At 41.0% G+C, this 16026-nt stretch overlaps 1 protein-coding gene across 1 annotated transcript in view; it reads left to right on the top strand.

Annotated features, from left to right (window-relative positions):
* Window positions 1–16026, top strand: part of Rnf169 (ring finger protein 169) — a 57738-nt gene that overhangs the window by 27801 nt on the left and 13911 nt on the right. The window contains exons 3-4 of the mRNA XM_021658988.2: window positions 10095–10241; window positions 14754–14872. Of these exons, the coding sequence (XP_021514663.2) occupies window positions 10095–10241; window positions 14754–14872 (266 nt within the window). The remainder of the gene's footprint in view (window positions 1–10094; window positions 10242–14753; window positions 14873–16026) is intronic.

The following is a 16026-nucleotide window of genomic DNA, read 5'->3' as shown; positions in this document are numbered from 1 at the left end:
ATAAAAATTATGTGTTTGTGCCTATATGTAAGTAAGTGCATATGAATGTAGGTGCCTGCAGAGACCAGACCTCAGAGGTGACCTAGCTCCTGGTGACCTAACCACAGTTACAGGCACTTGTGAGCCTTTTGATATGGGTTCTGGGAACTGAACTTGCAAGAGCAGCAAGTGCTCTTAACTGTTGAGCTAACTCTCTGGTCTCTGAAGCTATATTTTAAAATTCTTTCATTATCTTTCTGCTTTGAACTATAAACTAAAAACTATTTCACTAAAATGTGAACATTTTACTTAATCTACTTGGTTATACATATGTTGTACTATGACCTAGATTTGAGCTAGCCTTTCCCTTATTTGTTTTCTGTTTACCTACTTTAGAAAACACTTGCAGCAACCTGGAGAGTGTAAAACATGTTCTGTCACATCACAGAAGAAGCATGTTGTTGGTCTATTTTAAAATGATTTTCTCATAATATTTATAAGTACAGGTGGTCAACAACTGTTTATCCTTCTTAAAGCCTCTTCTTTGTGAACAGTGACTTATGTAATGGTGTCCTTGGCTTATGATAGGACTGGCTGCGTTTTTAGATTTCTGGTCTATTCTGTTTATTCTGGCTGCTCTTTTTTTTTTCTCCAGAATGTTACATACTGTTAGAGGAAATGCCCATTTCTTACATGTGCTGGTTTTCTTTCTAGAGACAGAGAAATAGGCGCAGGGCCTTATGTATCTGAGAACAGGCAAATGCATGATGGATGCTTAAACTCCAAGAACATTAGATAAGATTGCGGTCTCCTGTTGCTGTTTGCAACTATCCAGATGGGAAATAGCTTTTTTAAGCAATATACTTTTTGGAGAAAATAACACACATAAGAAATTCAGAGCACGATCAAATTTAGAGTAACAAGTTATTTAGGTTATTTCTGAAATGTGGTATTTCGCCCTGCTGCTTTCATATTTACAAGACAGGATCAATAGTTAAAACATTTCTCTACTAATATAATTGTTTTTATGGCGTAGAGAATAATTTAAATAAAATAATTTCAATGTTACAAAGTAAGTAAAGGAATCATCCAGCTGTAACTATTTAGCTCTTAGTACAAATAAAATACTTTGTTAAACTCTCTGATTAATTATGCTTTAAATAAGTTAGGATAGCTATATTTTTTTCCATTTGTAAAAGGCAGTTGAAATATAAGTCTTTAAGTTGTGAAAAACATTAAAACTTTTTTAAAAAATTATTTTTATGTGCATGGGTGTTTTGCCTGCATGTATGTGTATTTACCAGTTGCATTCAGGTGCCAGAGGAGGCCAGAAGAGGGTATCAGATCATCCTGTGACTGGAGTAACAGGGAGTTGTTCGCTGCTGTGTAGATCCTCAGAATGGAACCTGGCCCTTTGAAATTGCAGCCAGGGCTCTTAACTGCTGAGCCATCTCTTCAGCCTGGTGAAAAACATTAAAAAAAATTAAATTCAGGTTATGAAAAAGGCTTAAAGAAAAAAGAGGACATCACCAGTAATCCTGCCACCCCGTAAGCATGTTTAAATGTTGTTTATGACAGCTGGGTGTAGTTGTGTATGCCTGTAATCCCAGAATTTGAGTGACTGAGATAGACCTCAAGTTAGAGGCTAGTTCATACTTCATATTGAGAAACGTTGACCATGACTACATACTTGAAAACCAAAACCAGAATGTGTTTACTATAAAGATAAGACTTTAAAAATGGATTTAGGAATATACTATGCATGCTATCTTTATCACTCCTTTTTAAATTTAGCTCATCATGTGACCTTTCCATATCTAGATATATCCATGTAGGGCCTAGAGAGATAAGCAGCACTGGCTGTTCTTAAAGAGGGCCTGGGTTGGATTCCCAGCACCCATATGGCAGCTCACAACCCTTTGTAACTCCCTCCCGGGGAATCCAGTGCCCCTTCTGGCCTCTGCCAGCACTACACACAGATGGTACACTACATACATACATACCTTCAGGGAAAAACTCATACACATGAAAATAAAGATTGAAATAGTGTTGACGGTTTTGTTGCCATTCTGACTGTGGCAAGTGCTCCACCACTGAACTATTACCGCCCACTCCCCCAACATTTTCAGTAGCTGTGTAGTATTTCAGAAAATGTTGTTGTCAGTGTTTCCCTAGACGTCAAGATGAAAGGTCAGAAATAACTTCTAAAAACGAATGTGAAGGTATTCTGTAGAGAATTTTATTTTCATCTCATTACTTTTTAAAAAATTTATTTTTATTTATGTGTGTTTATGTGAGTCCGTCTGCCGTGTGTGGGTGCCCATGGGGGCTAGAAGGGGGAGTTGGATCGTTGTAGCTGCGTTATATGCAGTTGTGAGCCACCTGATGTGGGTACTGGCTCTTTTAGGAGCGCAACAAGGGCTGAGCCATCTTTATAGCCTTTTTTTTTTTTTTTTTTTTTTTTTGGCGGGGGGAGGCTGCGGTTAAGGTGGGTTTTGAAACAGAGTTTTCAGTAGTCCCAGCTGTCCTGAAACTTGCTCTTTAGACCAGGCTGGCCTCAAACTCAGAGATCCACCTACCTCTGCATCCTGAGTTCTGGGATTAAAGTTATATGCCACCACCACCCAGCTCACAGCCCTTTTTTAAAATACTATTTTAAAAGTCTCTTTGTGTATCTGTGGTTGGCCTGGACCTTAATATGTAGATGAGGCAGGGCTCAAACTCATAGAGTTCTGCCTGCCTCTGGCTCTGAAAGCTAGGATTAAAAATGTGTGTCACCATGCCCAGCTCATTCATTCTTTTTATAATTAAGAATCCACTTATTTTATCCCAGACTTTCAAAAATGCAGACATTTATCAAATGAGATATATTACACGGTTAATACTAACTGAAACTGAGTGGCAATTGCAGAGCCAACTGCCTGACTTGAAATTCTATTTTTGGAACTTACTAATACATGAATTTAGGCAAGCTACATAATCTTTGTATGTCTCAGTTTCCTGGTCTTAGCTTACCGCAGAGTCTGGCTTACCCTTGTGAAATGCTGTTGGCACAGGTAAATCTACATATAACTATCAATGTTCGTGTTAGAATTTTAAAATGAGCACATACTAACCCTCCCTGTTGCTGCTATGGTTTTGCTTGGGTAAGAAATGGCAGACTTTGAAAAGCTGTAGTTGGAAGCGGAGAGCGGGTGCTGTGTAGCTCAGGTGACTGGCCTCTCCTCAGGACCATGATGCTGAGAATCCTTCTTTGTGTTCTTTTCTTAATTTTGTAAGATCTCTGTGTGCTCTAGATCCCAGTCTTTCCGGGAGTACATGCTCTGTGCTTGCTTCTCCTCACCTGTGCATTGTTTCCTCTCATTGTCTTAGCATCTCGAAGAGCAGGTTGTTTCTTTGATGCTCTGTAGTTCATATGTCTCCCCTTGCACATGACGCTGTTAGTATGTTAGTGTGCCCAAGGACACAGAGTCCCTGCTGTGTTTTTCTGTGGGAGTGATATAGTTTTACGTTTATTATTTGCATCTGCAATGCATTTTGAACTGCTGTTTGTATGTAGATGCCTTGTTTGTGGGGAAGTCTTCTTTCCATTTAATTGTCTTTCAGCAACTTCATATATTCTGTACCCTTGATTTATTTTTATGTAAATTTCTTGTTGCTTTGATTTCGATACTTCTGGTGAATCTTGAGTTCTGGTGTGTTAACCATCTAACTTTGCTCTTTTTCAAAGTTATTTTCACTCTTAAGGTTCATGGTACATCTACTTTTATAGGCAGCTTGCCAATTCTGCTCCCAAAATATCCTGATTCATATATCATATATACACACACACACACACACACACACACACACGTTTTTTAAGACAGAATTTCTGTGTGTACCTCTGATTGTCCTAAAACTTACTCTGTAGACCAGGCTGGCCTTGGACTCACAGCGATCCTCCTGCTTCTGCCTCCAGAGTGCTGGAGGCATGTATAACTACCACCTAGTTACCTGTTAGAATTTTGATTAGGATTGCTTTAGTCTGTAGGTCAGTTTGGGGAGAACTGGCATGTTAGTAATATTAACCCTTTAAACCTGTCGATGTCATATATTCTACTTATTTCTTAATTTTTCAAAGTAGTGTTTGGTGGTTTTCAGTTTATAGACCTTCTATCCAGATTAGTCTTAGGTATTCTAAGTTTTGAATGTTATTTTTTTACGATAAGTTTATTTTGATTGTTCAGTGCAAGTGTGTAAAGACAACTGATTTCTTTTTCTATTTTGCATTTCACTCTACAGTTTTGTTATGCTCATGTAGTAGTTTTTGAAGGCCATGTTGTCTCTTGGTAGTGACTATTGCTAGAGGTCTTCATGTGAGCTTAAGGCTTGTGATGTAGTCATCAAGACAGTAGAGTGTTGACAATGAAAATACATGCAGTTGTCTTAGCTTAGGTTGCTACACTAGAACCCTGTAGGACTAGTGCCTTAAATAGCAGGCATCTCTGCTGGTGAGAGGGAAGTAGAAACTCAAGTACAGATTTATGTGTTCTCACGATATGGGCCGCTTCCTGGTCTGTGGATAGCTCTCTTCTCTTACATCCTCTCATAGTGGGAACAGAGCAGGGATGGAGACAGATAGACAAGGAAGGAGGAAGGGGGGAGAAGGCAAATGCTGACTCTCCTTACAAGGGCATCAGTGCCATTACAAGAGCTCTAGCCGTGATCTCATGTCACCATAGGGGTTAGAGTCTCAAATACAAATTTTGGGTTGAGAAGACACATACAGTCTCTAACAAGAGTCAGCCGCTATCACTGAAGTCATATAATGGTCAGAGAATAGTCTCTCATCAGCTGTAGTGAGGTTGAACTCAACAACTCATGAATCAGTAAGAGTGCATTTTAATCTGTTTGATCCTAAATATAGGAAGTTAGTGTAAGTATGGCACGGTGGTCCATGTCTTTATCCCAGTATTTGGGGAGGCAGAGGCAGGAGGATCTCTGCGGGCTTGAGGACAGCCTGGTCTGCAGAGCGAGTCCAGGACAGTCAAGGCTACACAGAGAAACCCTGTCTCAGAAAACAAAACAAAATAAAGTTAGTGTAAAGTCAGACATTGTGGCTCATGCCTTTTAATCCCAGCATTCAAGAGGCAGAGGAAAGTGGTGGATCTCTGTGAATTCCAAACCAGTGGTCTATGTAGTGAGTTCCAAGACAGCCAAGGCTACACAGAGAAACCCTGTCTTAAAAACAAACAAACAAACAAACAAAAAGTGTAAAACTAAAACTGCACAGAAGTAAACAGTAAAAAGTCTTGATCTTGGAGTAGGCATAGGTTTTCTAGAAAGGAGAACAATATTTCAGACTTTTTAATAGAAGAAAAAATACCAATATGTAATAACAAACTCAGTTATATGAATAAAATTATCAAAAGGATGCAGTTGAGAAAATGCCTTTGTAAGATGGGCTGTAGGTAAGCCCACAGGGCTTTTCTTAGTTAGTGATTGATGGGGGAGGGCCCAGCCCATGATAGATGGTTCTATCCCTAGGCTGTTGGTCCTGGGTTCTAGAAGAAAGCAGGCTGAGCAAGACTTGAAGAGCAAGCTGGTGAGCAGCGCTCCTCCATGGCCTCTGCAACAACTCCTGCCTCCAGGTTCTTGCTCTGCATGAGTTTCTGCTCTCGTTACTTTTGATGATGAACTGAATATGGAACTGTGAGTGAAATAAACCCTTTCCCTCCTAAGTTGCTTTTGCTCATGGTGTGCCATCACAGCAATAGTAACCCTAACTAAGACAACCAATATATCGATTTTGTCAAAATGTCAAAACAAAATAAAACAAAACCCCAAAACTTAGCTTTTCAAATTTATTAAAGAAATAAAAAGGCAAAGCTAAGATTAGAAGAAAATATTCTCAAAATGTATATCTAACAATGAACTTTTATCTAGAATATATCAAAAATTACTGTACTTCCTAATAAGGTAATAAGTAAAATTATAAAAGAGCAAAAGGTTTGAACAGACACTTCACAAAAGAACGTAGCCTATTAAGGAAATGAAAAGACAGCATAATTAACCATTAGAGAAATACTAATTAAAACCACAGAGACAACACCTTATGCCCTCTCCCATGGCTGAAAAGATGATAGTTCCCAGATGTAAGAAAGAATGTGAGCATCTAATCCTAATTTCTCAGAGCCCTACCTCCAAATACCATTAACATGGACTTACTTTTGGTGAACATATTTAAGATATAACAAGAGACATATATACAGATACACGTATGTGTATAGTTTATGCTGACAGTTCTCATATCCGAAGAATATAAGTAACCCTACTAGAAGAACAGAGATGTGACTAGCCGTGCCAAGAAGAGGATGTGCAAGCAACAAGCTTAGGGAAGGTGCTCCACAGGCCTGTTATCAGAGGAATGCAGATTAGAGTCAAAATGCAGTACCAGCCCACAGGATGGCAAAAATAGAGTCCTGAGCGGTGGAGAATCTGGGAGCGACTGTTGTCTTCCTACGCGGAGGGGCTGGAAGTGGGAATGCAGTCTGTATAACCAGCTTGAAAAGCTGGCAGCATACCCGTGTCTTATGACTCACAGTTTCTCTAGGTACTAGTCCATGGTATGCATATACCTAGGTATGTGGACGAGAATTCCAATTTATTTTTAAATAGCCACAGATTAGAATGTCTTCAGGTACCTATGAATAATAGAATGGTTGGATTGTTTTAAAATCAAACAATAGAATAGAAAAAAAAAATGAGAACACACACACACACATAGAGGTAAGATTCACAGAATGATGAATGAATGATGACAGACAAAAAGTTTAACACTCCATGTATGTAAAAATCAAAACTAGGCCATAGATAACGGCACATGCCTATATTCCTAGCATTTGAGAAACTGAGGCAGTAGGCTGGAGAGTTCAAGGCCAGTTTGGGCTCTAAAGTGAGATGCTGCCCCCAGCCCCAGGAAAAGCAATAGATAAAATGATTTGTGTTATTAGAGATCATAACTGTAGTTACGTTTGGGTAAGGAATTGGTCCAGGATACAGCTCAGGTTGGAGTTCTCCCAGCCCACTTCTTAGTACAGCTAGTTTACTAGATACTTCCTTGAACTCAAGGAGCCTCTGTGTTCACCTATTCAAAACCAAATGTATAACCACACCTACAAATGGGGAAGGCCGGGGGCTGCCTGTCGCTCTGACATGTTCTCTGGGTGCTCCATGCCTGGCCTCCGTGTACCACCCAACACTCTTAGATCCTCTCCTGGGGTCTTACAGAGTGAGTGAGACAGATACAATTCACACAGAGGCTGAGTTCTTACCTTGGCACCTGGCACACAATTAGCAAGTGTAATTACTGTCATGCTAAAGCCTGGTCTCTTTGTGCCACTTTGCCTCTGTATCCTCTAGAAAATGAAATGCCCATCTGTGTGTGGTTTGTGGACATTTGTTAAACAAAAGCCTCTGAAATGGTAGAGTACATGAATTCTTCCTGTGGGCTGTGAACACTGACTTCAGTTTTGTTTCCTGGTGTGGATTTGCTTTTCTTTCTGTATGGTCTCATTTGAATGGGGTGGAGCTGGTAGTCCATTTCATTATACTGTATGGGGTATTTTCGGCTTCTATATAAACCACTTTTAAGTGCATTCAGTGTCTTAGAGACTAGTTCAGGCTTATAGGAGTCAGAGCTATAGAAACTGGAAAAGTAAGGCTAGGCTTTATTATTTTATTTTTGTTACTGTGGGTTATTATTATTATTATTATTTAAGCCTACAGACAACACCCCATCAAAAGTCTGTTTTTAGGTAAGTGTGATGGCACAGGCCTGTAATGCTAGCACTTGGGAAGCCATGGGAGGAACATCCCAAGCTCAAAGCTAGCCTGTGCTACGTAGTGAGACTTTTTGTCCTAACACAGGAGTCAATGAGATGACTCCATGAGTAAAGGCATCTATTGCCAAGCCTACCACCTACTGTCATCCTTGGAACCCACACAGGAGGAGAAGAGTCATTCCATATGCACTATGGATCCCTGGCATGCACCTACTCATCTGTGCAAAAATAACACACAAAATAACCATTTTCTAACTAATTCATTAAAAACAAAACAACACCCTCCCCTAAAATATCATTGTTTTTTTAGCTTTATCTTCTTAAAAACTTTTTATTAATTCATTGTGAATTTCACATCATGCACCCCAGTCCTACTCATCTCTCAGTCCTTCCATATCCATCCTCCACTCTTGCAACAACTTCCCCTCCAAAAGAAAATAAAAGATAAAAGATTTTTAAAAAAATTTCACTGTGGAAACTGCAGTGTGTTTCACATAGTATACCTTTTTGCCCAGAGAGTTTTACTTGCCAGTATTCATTGCAATGAGTCATCAGTCTGGTTCGAGGCTTCTGGCTTCTGCTGCACTATCAATGCTGGATCCTCACAGGACTCCTCTCAGATATCCTGTTGTTGCCCTGCGTCCTGGAGCTCCTGCAGCTTTGGGTCTGCAGGCCCAGCCCCGTCATGCACTTCAGCTTCTTATAAGTGGGGAGATGTGGTGGTCCAGCTCAAAGCCCAGGATCTGGCCTTGGCGGGAGCTGAGTTGGTCAGCCGTCAGGTCTTCCCTTCCCAAGCCAGCAGTGGCCGCTCTCCTGCGCGCAGCGGCTAGTGAGGGCGGGGCCAGCTCAGCTCTGCGCTTGGCTATCAACATGGCCCAGGAGCAGTCCAGACCATGCACTTCCATGTGGCCTTTGGTGGTAACACGGAGCCAGGCATGGCCCTCAGCAGCAGCACAGGCCAGGACCTCACCATGGCCTCAGGTGGCATCACAGGCTACTCACACCAGTCTGCTCTTCACTGCAGTGGCATCTCCAGTTCCACCTCACTAAATAGTACACAGAGCACCTCACTTCCCTCCCATCTCTCCACCACATACTTGGTCATCAGTGGCAGCTGCCCACCTGGCTGTCTTCGGCCTGTTCCAGGTATGGGTGGTCCTTTCAGCTCTATCTTTTTACAAGAAATGAAAATTATAAGGAGCTTATCAGGGCTTGGATACATATTATCTCATTTAAATTTACTAAAACTTTGAGCAGTAAAAACTGAAATAAAAGTAGAAAGGACTGCTTGATATGCTGTAAGAGCACAACAAGATCCTCTACGACCACTTAGGATACTTACAAGAATAGTTTTTTCAGAGTAAGACACAGAGGCCCAGGTTTTCATTAAAAGTCCTCTGCTAGTGGTATAATGCAACACTGCCTTTCTCAAATGAGAAGCATGTATCTGTGCCTTAGATTTCTTTGTAGGTCTTCTGTCTTTTTTGAGTATTCTGTGACTCTAGGATATGAACATAAAATGCAGTGCTGGAACTGGGAAAAGTCATTGTTGCTGATAATCCTTGAATATTCTTGTGGCTGCTTCTGCTTTTCTCCTGGCCCAATACAATTATATGTTACTTATGAGGTAAAAATTTTTAGGTTTAAGTTTTATTTTTTAGTATGTGAATAAATCTATCTATACAACTAGCTTTTATGGTTTCATGTTGCTTAAGAATACAGAACAGTTCAATTTTAAGCCATGAAATATATGTTTAGCTAGAGAAACCAACCTGTGGATCATGACCCTTTCACAGGGGTCACATATCAGATAATGATTTGTAACAATAGCAAAATTACAGTTATGAAGTAGCAATGAAACAGAGATCACCACATGAGGAACTGCAGTAAAGCTTTAGGAACTACTGAGCTAGAGCCAAGTAGAAAAGCGGATTTACTTAAAAATCAGGGTGACTGTGTCTAATAAGAGAGTTACCCTGGGGGCTGGAGAGATGGCTTAGCGGTTGGGGGCACTGACAAAGCTTCAAATCCCAGCACCCATGTGGCAGCTCATAAATGGGGTTACTCCAAGATTGGTAACTCCAAGAACTGACACTCTCACATAGACATATATGTAGGCAGTTCAGTAGTGCACATAAAATAAAGGTAAATAAATTAAAAATAAAACTTCCTTAAAAAAAAAAAAGAGAAGAGTTACCCTGGAGACTGCCACTTGATTTCATCTATAAAGAGAGTTTTTAAGTCTTGAATTTCCTAACACTCTGCTGTGTCCGTGTGTTGTGTATTTTTCAGCTGAGAGAAGAGAAGTTACAAGAAGAAAAAACTTGTGAAGACCAGATCCACAAGATACTGCAGGAGGATTCAGAAATGGGGAAGAGGAAAACAGATGAACAGAAAAAAAGAGACGAGCCAGTAGTGCTGAAAACTAGCCTGGAGCAGGTTAGTGGGTCCCTTTAGGTGGACATCTGCCTCAGTCTGGCAGCTCAGCCAAGGATGTGGGTCTGGGCTCTGTGCCAGCAGGCCACGCACCATAGGTGTTCACTGACTGTGCAGCCTCAGAGGGGTGAGGCACTTCTGTCCAGGTAGAGATGGCGGAAGTCATTTCGAATGTGGAGCCTGTGGAAGGTGAAGGGAACAGAAGACAGACAAGTGGGAACGAGCTGGGATCGCGTGCTGCATGTCATAAGATTTCTGTGTATACCATCACGTTGATGTATGTGCTGGGTTTTGACATTGAACTTTATACATTTTAGTATCTTCACGTAGACTTTTTTTGAAGCTGGTATTTTACTTTGCGTTATCCTCTATAATCCCTTAAGCGGAACAATGCTTAGAAGTATGTCCCCAATATTAGATGAGAAGTCTAAACATAGTTAGGCATAGGACTGGGCCAAATCTTGCCTGAATGTTTTTCATTACTTATATTTTATTATTTGTATGTGTGTGAGCACATGTGTACTCTGACACACACATGTCAGTCAAAAGACAAACTGTGGATCCTGGGGATTGAACTCAGATGGTCAGGTACCGTTACACCAGCCCATCTCACTGGACCAAGAAAGTATTTTTTGAAAATATAATTGTATTTATATAGAAAACAACAGTTTAATATAAGTTCTAGTCATAACAGTTTGTATATCTAATGCTTTTTGTTTGTTTGTTTTTTGTTTTTCGAGACGGTTTCTCTGTGTAGCCCTGGCTGTCCTGGACTTGCTTTGTAGACCAGGCTGACCTCAAACTCACAGCATCCCTCCTGCCTTTGCCTCCCTGAGTGCTGGGATTATAGGTGTGCGCCACCATAGCCGGCGAAGCTTGTTGTATATATTTTGAGTCATGTAGCCTTGTTAACATTTCAGGTTATTTTTAGAACTAATGAAGCCTTAACATATGTGAATGTAGGCAACACAAGAGGTGGGAAAAGAGGGGAGCTGGAGAGATGGCTGCTCTTGTAGAAGACCTGGGTTTGAGTGCCATCACCCACATGGTGGCCTACAGTCTCTTAAAATTCCAGTTTCAGGGGATCTGATACCCTTTTCTGACGTCCGTGAGGAACAGGCACTGTGGGGGACATGCAGGCCAAATATTCATACAATAAAAATAAATACATGTACACACACATATATATCTATATATCTATATGTAGAGAGAGGATAGGGAAAAAAACTGCACAAACAGCATTGCATCTAACTGCACTCTGGCCAGGTTTCTTTCTGTCCATGCTTCTGGCTTAGAGTGTATAAAGGCATTTTTTTCTGAGCCTCAGAAACAAGTTTTTAAAGCTGTCTTGGGTCAGTGCATTTGTTGACTGCCATATGCAGATGGCATACGATTCTGGTTGTATTAATCATCATTAATTATTTATTAAAAGTAATCACTTGGAAACAGCATGGTGGCACACATCTATAATAGCAGCACTTGGGAGGGTGAGGCAGGAGGGTTGTTGTTAGGCTAACCTGGGCTCTGTAATGAGTTCTAGGCCTTCCTGGGCTATGTATGTAGCAAGGCTCTTTCTCAAAACAATAAAAATAAAACAAAGGCACTTGAATTTTATATATTTTTAATCCTGTAAAAGATTCCATTTAGTAAGAATTGAGTGCTGTATGCCCTCAATTCCATGCATGCCGTGAGCCCTGAAAGACAAAAGACTAGCTTAGGAGGAGTTAGGACATGGTTTGACTGCAGCCCCAGCTGTGGGCTGTAGTCTTTGAAGGGTGCAGCTTTGCCCCTCCCAGTCATAATGTCCTCAGGGAAACAGCACAGAAGCCCCCAAGTCTTGATTGAGGTGGTCCTTCCTTGAAAGAAGCCAGAAGGTCAGATTCCCTCTAGGAACTTAGCCTCTAATATTGCTTCCAGGTCAAGGCTGGGAGTTATTGTAATTCTTTTGCTTTTGGCACAACTATCTTTAAAATAGAAAGTAGCTGCAACAGTGCAATTTACTTCTTTAAAGGAGTCAGGAAATACAGATTTTCAGATTCCCTTATTGGTAATAGCAAGATTTATAACTTGTCAATGCAAAGCACAGTGAGTAAAATCTAACCTGTTTTGGATTTTTATGATTCTTTTTTTTTTTTTTTACCCTCCCTATTTTCTTTTACAATTGTTAGAAGTTTTAAATGGCTTTAATAGTTTTTAGATAGGCTGGGCAGTGCTGGAGCACACCTTTAATCCCAGAACTTGGGAGGCAGAGACAGGCGGATCTCTGTGTTTGAGTTTGAGGCCAGCCTGGTCTACAGAGCTAGTTTCAGGAAAGGCAGGCTACACACAGAAACTTTGTCTTAAAAAGACAAAAAAAAAAAAAAAAAAAAAGAAAAAAAAAAGAGGAAGAAAGAATGAAAGAAGAAAAGAAAGAAAGAGAGACTGAAGTCAGAAGATTGCAACTTCATGGTTGATTGGGCCTCCGAGTGAGTTCAAGCCTAGCTTGGGCTACTTTGTGAGACTGTTTAAAATAAAAAGGGCTGGACAGTGGAGGAGAGGAGCCCTTGACTACCATGTGTGAAAAGCCCTGGGCTCAGTCCTTAGCACTAGGGAAAAGCAAGTGTTTGGTTTTGAGCAAATGATTATCAAAACTGATCCAAGAGAATCTGAAATGGTCTCAGTGGAAAGCCAGCCAGAGGAGCTTTTGTATTGAACATGTGTCATGATGAGAGCAGTCACTACACTTTCCTGCCTCCACGCCTCGGTGTCTCTACATTTCTTTAGAACTAAATGAGATCTCTGCACTCAGCACCCAGGGCCTTCCTTAAGCATGATTCTAGCTAGTCTTTCCCTCCTTGAGTATGCTCTCTGACTCTTGAGAGCAGAACCACTTGCTGCCAGCATGCACTCAGCCTTCCTTTCTCAAGTACATTTCTGGCAGCTGCTGCAGCAAAGGTTGCTGTTTGTCTCTCTCTGTCAGGTTAACTGGTAGAGTCCTCCCTTCAGTCTTACTCCTTTCCTCAGCCCACCCTTAGTACTTGGTGGCTCTCCTAGGACCTCATATTCGCGTTGTAGATTTTTATGTTTCTCTATGTGGTTGGTTGTGACACTTGTCTGATCCAATTCAAAACCTCCCACAATGTCTTGCCCATCACAAGTTTTTGATACGTGCTCATGGAATTATTTAAGTCGGAAAGAACATATTCCAGAAGGAGAGATTATGATATTTTTTTATAATGGAAACAAAATGGGCATAATGTTTAATTTGTTGTTTTCTTATGGCACCATTACTCTAATAATGTGTGACTTGTTGGATAACAGACCAGTACAGCCTGCAGTTATATTAAGGATTATAAATCAGAGGTGACAGGTTAGTTATCCTCTAACTTAGAGGTTAACCCTTGTAGGCGTTTTGGTGATTATCCGAATCAGCCCTGTTTTTTAAGCGCAGTGTACACGTATGAGCGCACACGCATGGACACACTTGTGCGTGTGCTCCGTGTTCTCCTCACTCGCAAACGTTGCCTTGCATACAGACAGTTTATAATCCATTTGTGGTTAATTATACATTGTGCCTTTACGTATAGATAACAACTGTTAATCTTTCTTCAGTTGTCCCTAGTACAATTTATTTGAATATTTTATTATCCTGTAGATATCTTGCTGCCTTAAATGCTGCTGTGCTGAATTACTGAAAGTAGAAGGCTGGGTGAAGGAAGTGTGCTCTGAAGCTGTTTTAACATTTATTGCCCAGTTGATCTCCAGAACTGTGATGGAGATGACCACCTACCCCACCCCAGTAGCTTGCCTTGGTAGGGATGGTATCTTTGTCAAGTGCCGCTGCAAGCATTTCATTTACCCAGGCTGTATACCGTTTTAAAACCCACAGTGCCTTAGGCTTATTTATGTCCAAGGTGAAAGATGTGAGGTAAATATTTCTTCTCTAATGTTTCTAGGTTTTAGGCATGGAAGCGTGGAGAGGTGGGTAGTCTTTATCTATGTAGATAATTATTTGCAATAATGTAACTTAGTTTTCATCAGTTCAAAGGAATTTGGTGAATAATATAAAACTAAGCTTTTTTTCTTAATATTATTTAAATTAATAAGCATAACGTATTTTTGAGGATTTACATGTTAGCTTATTTAGTATTTCATCAGCTTGTAGAATCCTTACAGTAGTGTAGTCTATTTAGAGGAAGCAGAAACAGACCAGGGACACTGATAGAGATGAGAGCGCAATAGTCTTTTACTTGGTACCAAACTGATTATGAAAACAGATCAGAATACAGAGATTGCCATTATTACTAACTTTCCCAGAGCTGGAAGAAAATATTGTTTGCAATTTGATAATGGGTTAAATTGATTTTGGGTATTTTCAGTTAAAGCCACATTTGCAAATAGTATTTTCAAAAAGCATTTGGAATCACACTGGGGCTCAGAAAAGTGACTTAGAGAGACTGAAGTTTGAAACTATAGCAAGGACAGATTCTATGGGAACCCCAGTGGACAGTCTTGTCTCCCTTGTCTCCTTGTCAGTGTCCTGCACGGCTGTCGGATTCAGAGAACGAAGAACCATCTCGGGGCCAGATGACACAGGCACATCGCTCGGCCTTTGTTTCCAAGAACAGCTCCTACTCCTTAGCCTTCCTGGCAGGGTAAGAGGCTTGTCACTGACCTCAATCAGAGGTCTTTCATTTGGGGGGAATGTGAGGGGTGAAAAGAGGTGAACACTGGACTTTCACATGTGGATTACAGAGAAGGAGCTCACCTGAGAGAGAGTGTGTGTGTGTAAGTCAAAGGTTAACCTCAAGTGGTGTTTCTCAGGAGCCATCTGCCTTGTTCTTTGCGACAGGGCCCCTGATTGGCCTTAAGTGTGCTAAGTAGGCTAGGTGACTGCCCAGTGAGCCTGGGGACCACCACCTTCCTGCAAGCGGCTTCTGAGGGCAAAGTCACTCTCCTCGGCATCTCTCCTAAACTTAGTTTTCTTAGTCTGTCTTTCTTTCTTTCTTTCTTTCTTTCTTTCTTTCTTTCTTTCTTTCTCTCTCTCTCTCTCTCTCTCTCTCTCTCTCTCTCTCTCTTTTCTCTCTCCTTTTTTTTTATGGTTTTGTTGAGTTAGCCCTTTCTGTCCATTCACTCTGTAGACCAGGCTGGCCTTGAACTCACTTGCCTCTGCCTCCTAAGTGCAGGAACTAAAGGCATGTGCCACTGAACTCTCATAGAAAAGTCAAGTCATATTTGCTCATTTCTGTCATCCTCTGGGTAGGGTTATGCTAATTTTGTGCTACACAGTGTGATCCTTTCTCCTATAGGGAAATGACAAGTCTTCTTCAGTTTGACAGTATCTGTAGCTTTCCCTCTGGGCTCTAAACTGTTCGAAGGGGTGAGGCCTGGCTGGGTTTCTTTTCCTTGCCTAGATCTAACATGGGTTTCAGGAAGTTTTAAAAACCCTGGTCTGGGATTTTCTAGATCCTTTAGGCAGTTCCTGGAGAGGAAAAGAGAGCAGGGTTGGATGGTTCCTTGACTCTGGAGCAGTACTAAAGGACAGGAAGGAAGTGAATCATTTTGGAAGTGCCCACTCCATGCTGTGCTCCATTTATAACAGGGATATGAAGTACAATTGAAATTGACCCCATTTTGTTGTTGTCCTTTTTATTAAAGCTTTCGTTGTTCATCCTTCCTGCTGGGCTCAATTTCTCTTCCTTGCCATCACTGTGTGGTAGCTGTCCTTCAGCTACCTCTGGCACACATGGACTCTTCTTTCCTGGACATGTTACTGGTCTCTGTGTACAACTGTGACAAACTACCAAGT

Source organism: Meriones unguiculatus, chromosome 14, assembly GCF_030254825.1.
Source record: "Meriones unguiculatus strain TT.TT164.6M chromosome 14, Bangor_MerUng_6.1, whole genome shotgun sequence".
NCBI lineage: Eukaryota > Metazoa > Chordata > Mammalia > Rodentia > Muridae > Meriones > Meriones unguiculatus.
Note: the sequence above shows the minus strand (reverse complement) of the source record. Positions and strands in the feature narration are given on the sequence as shown.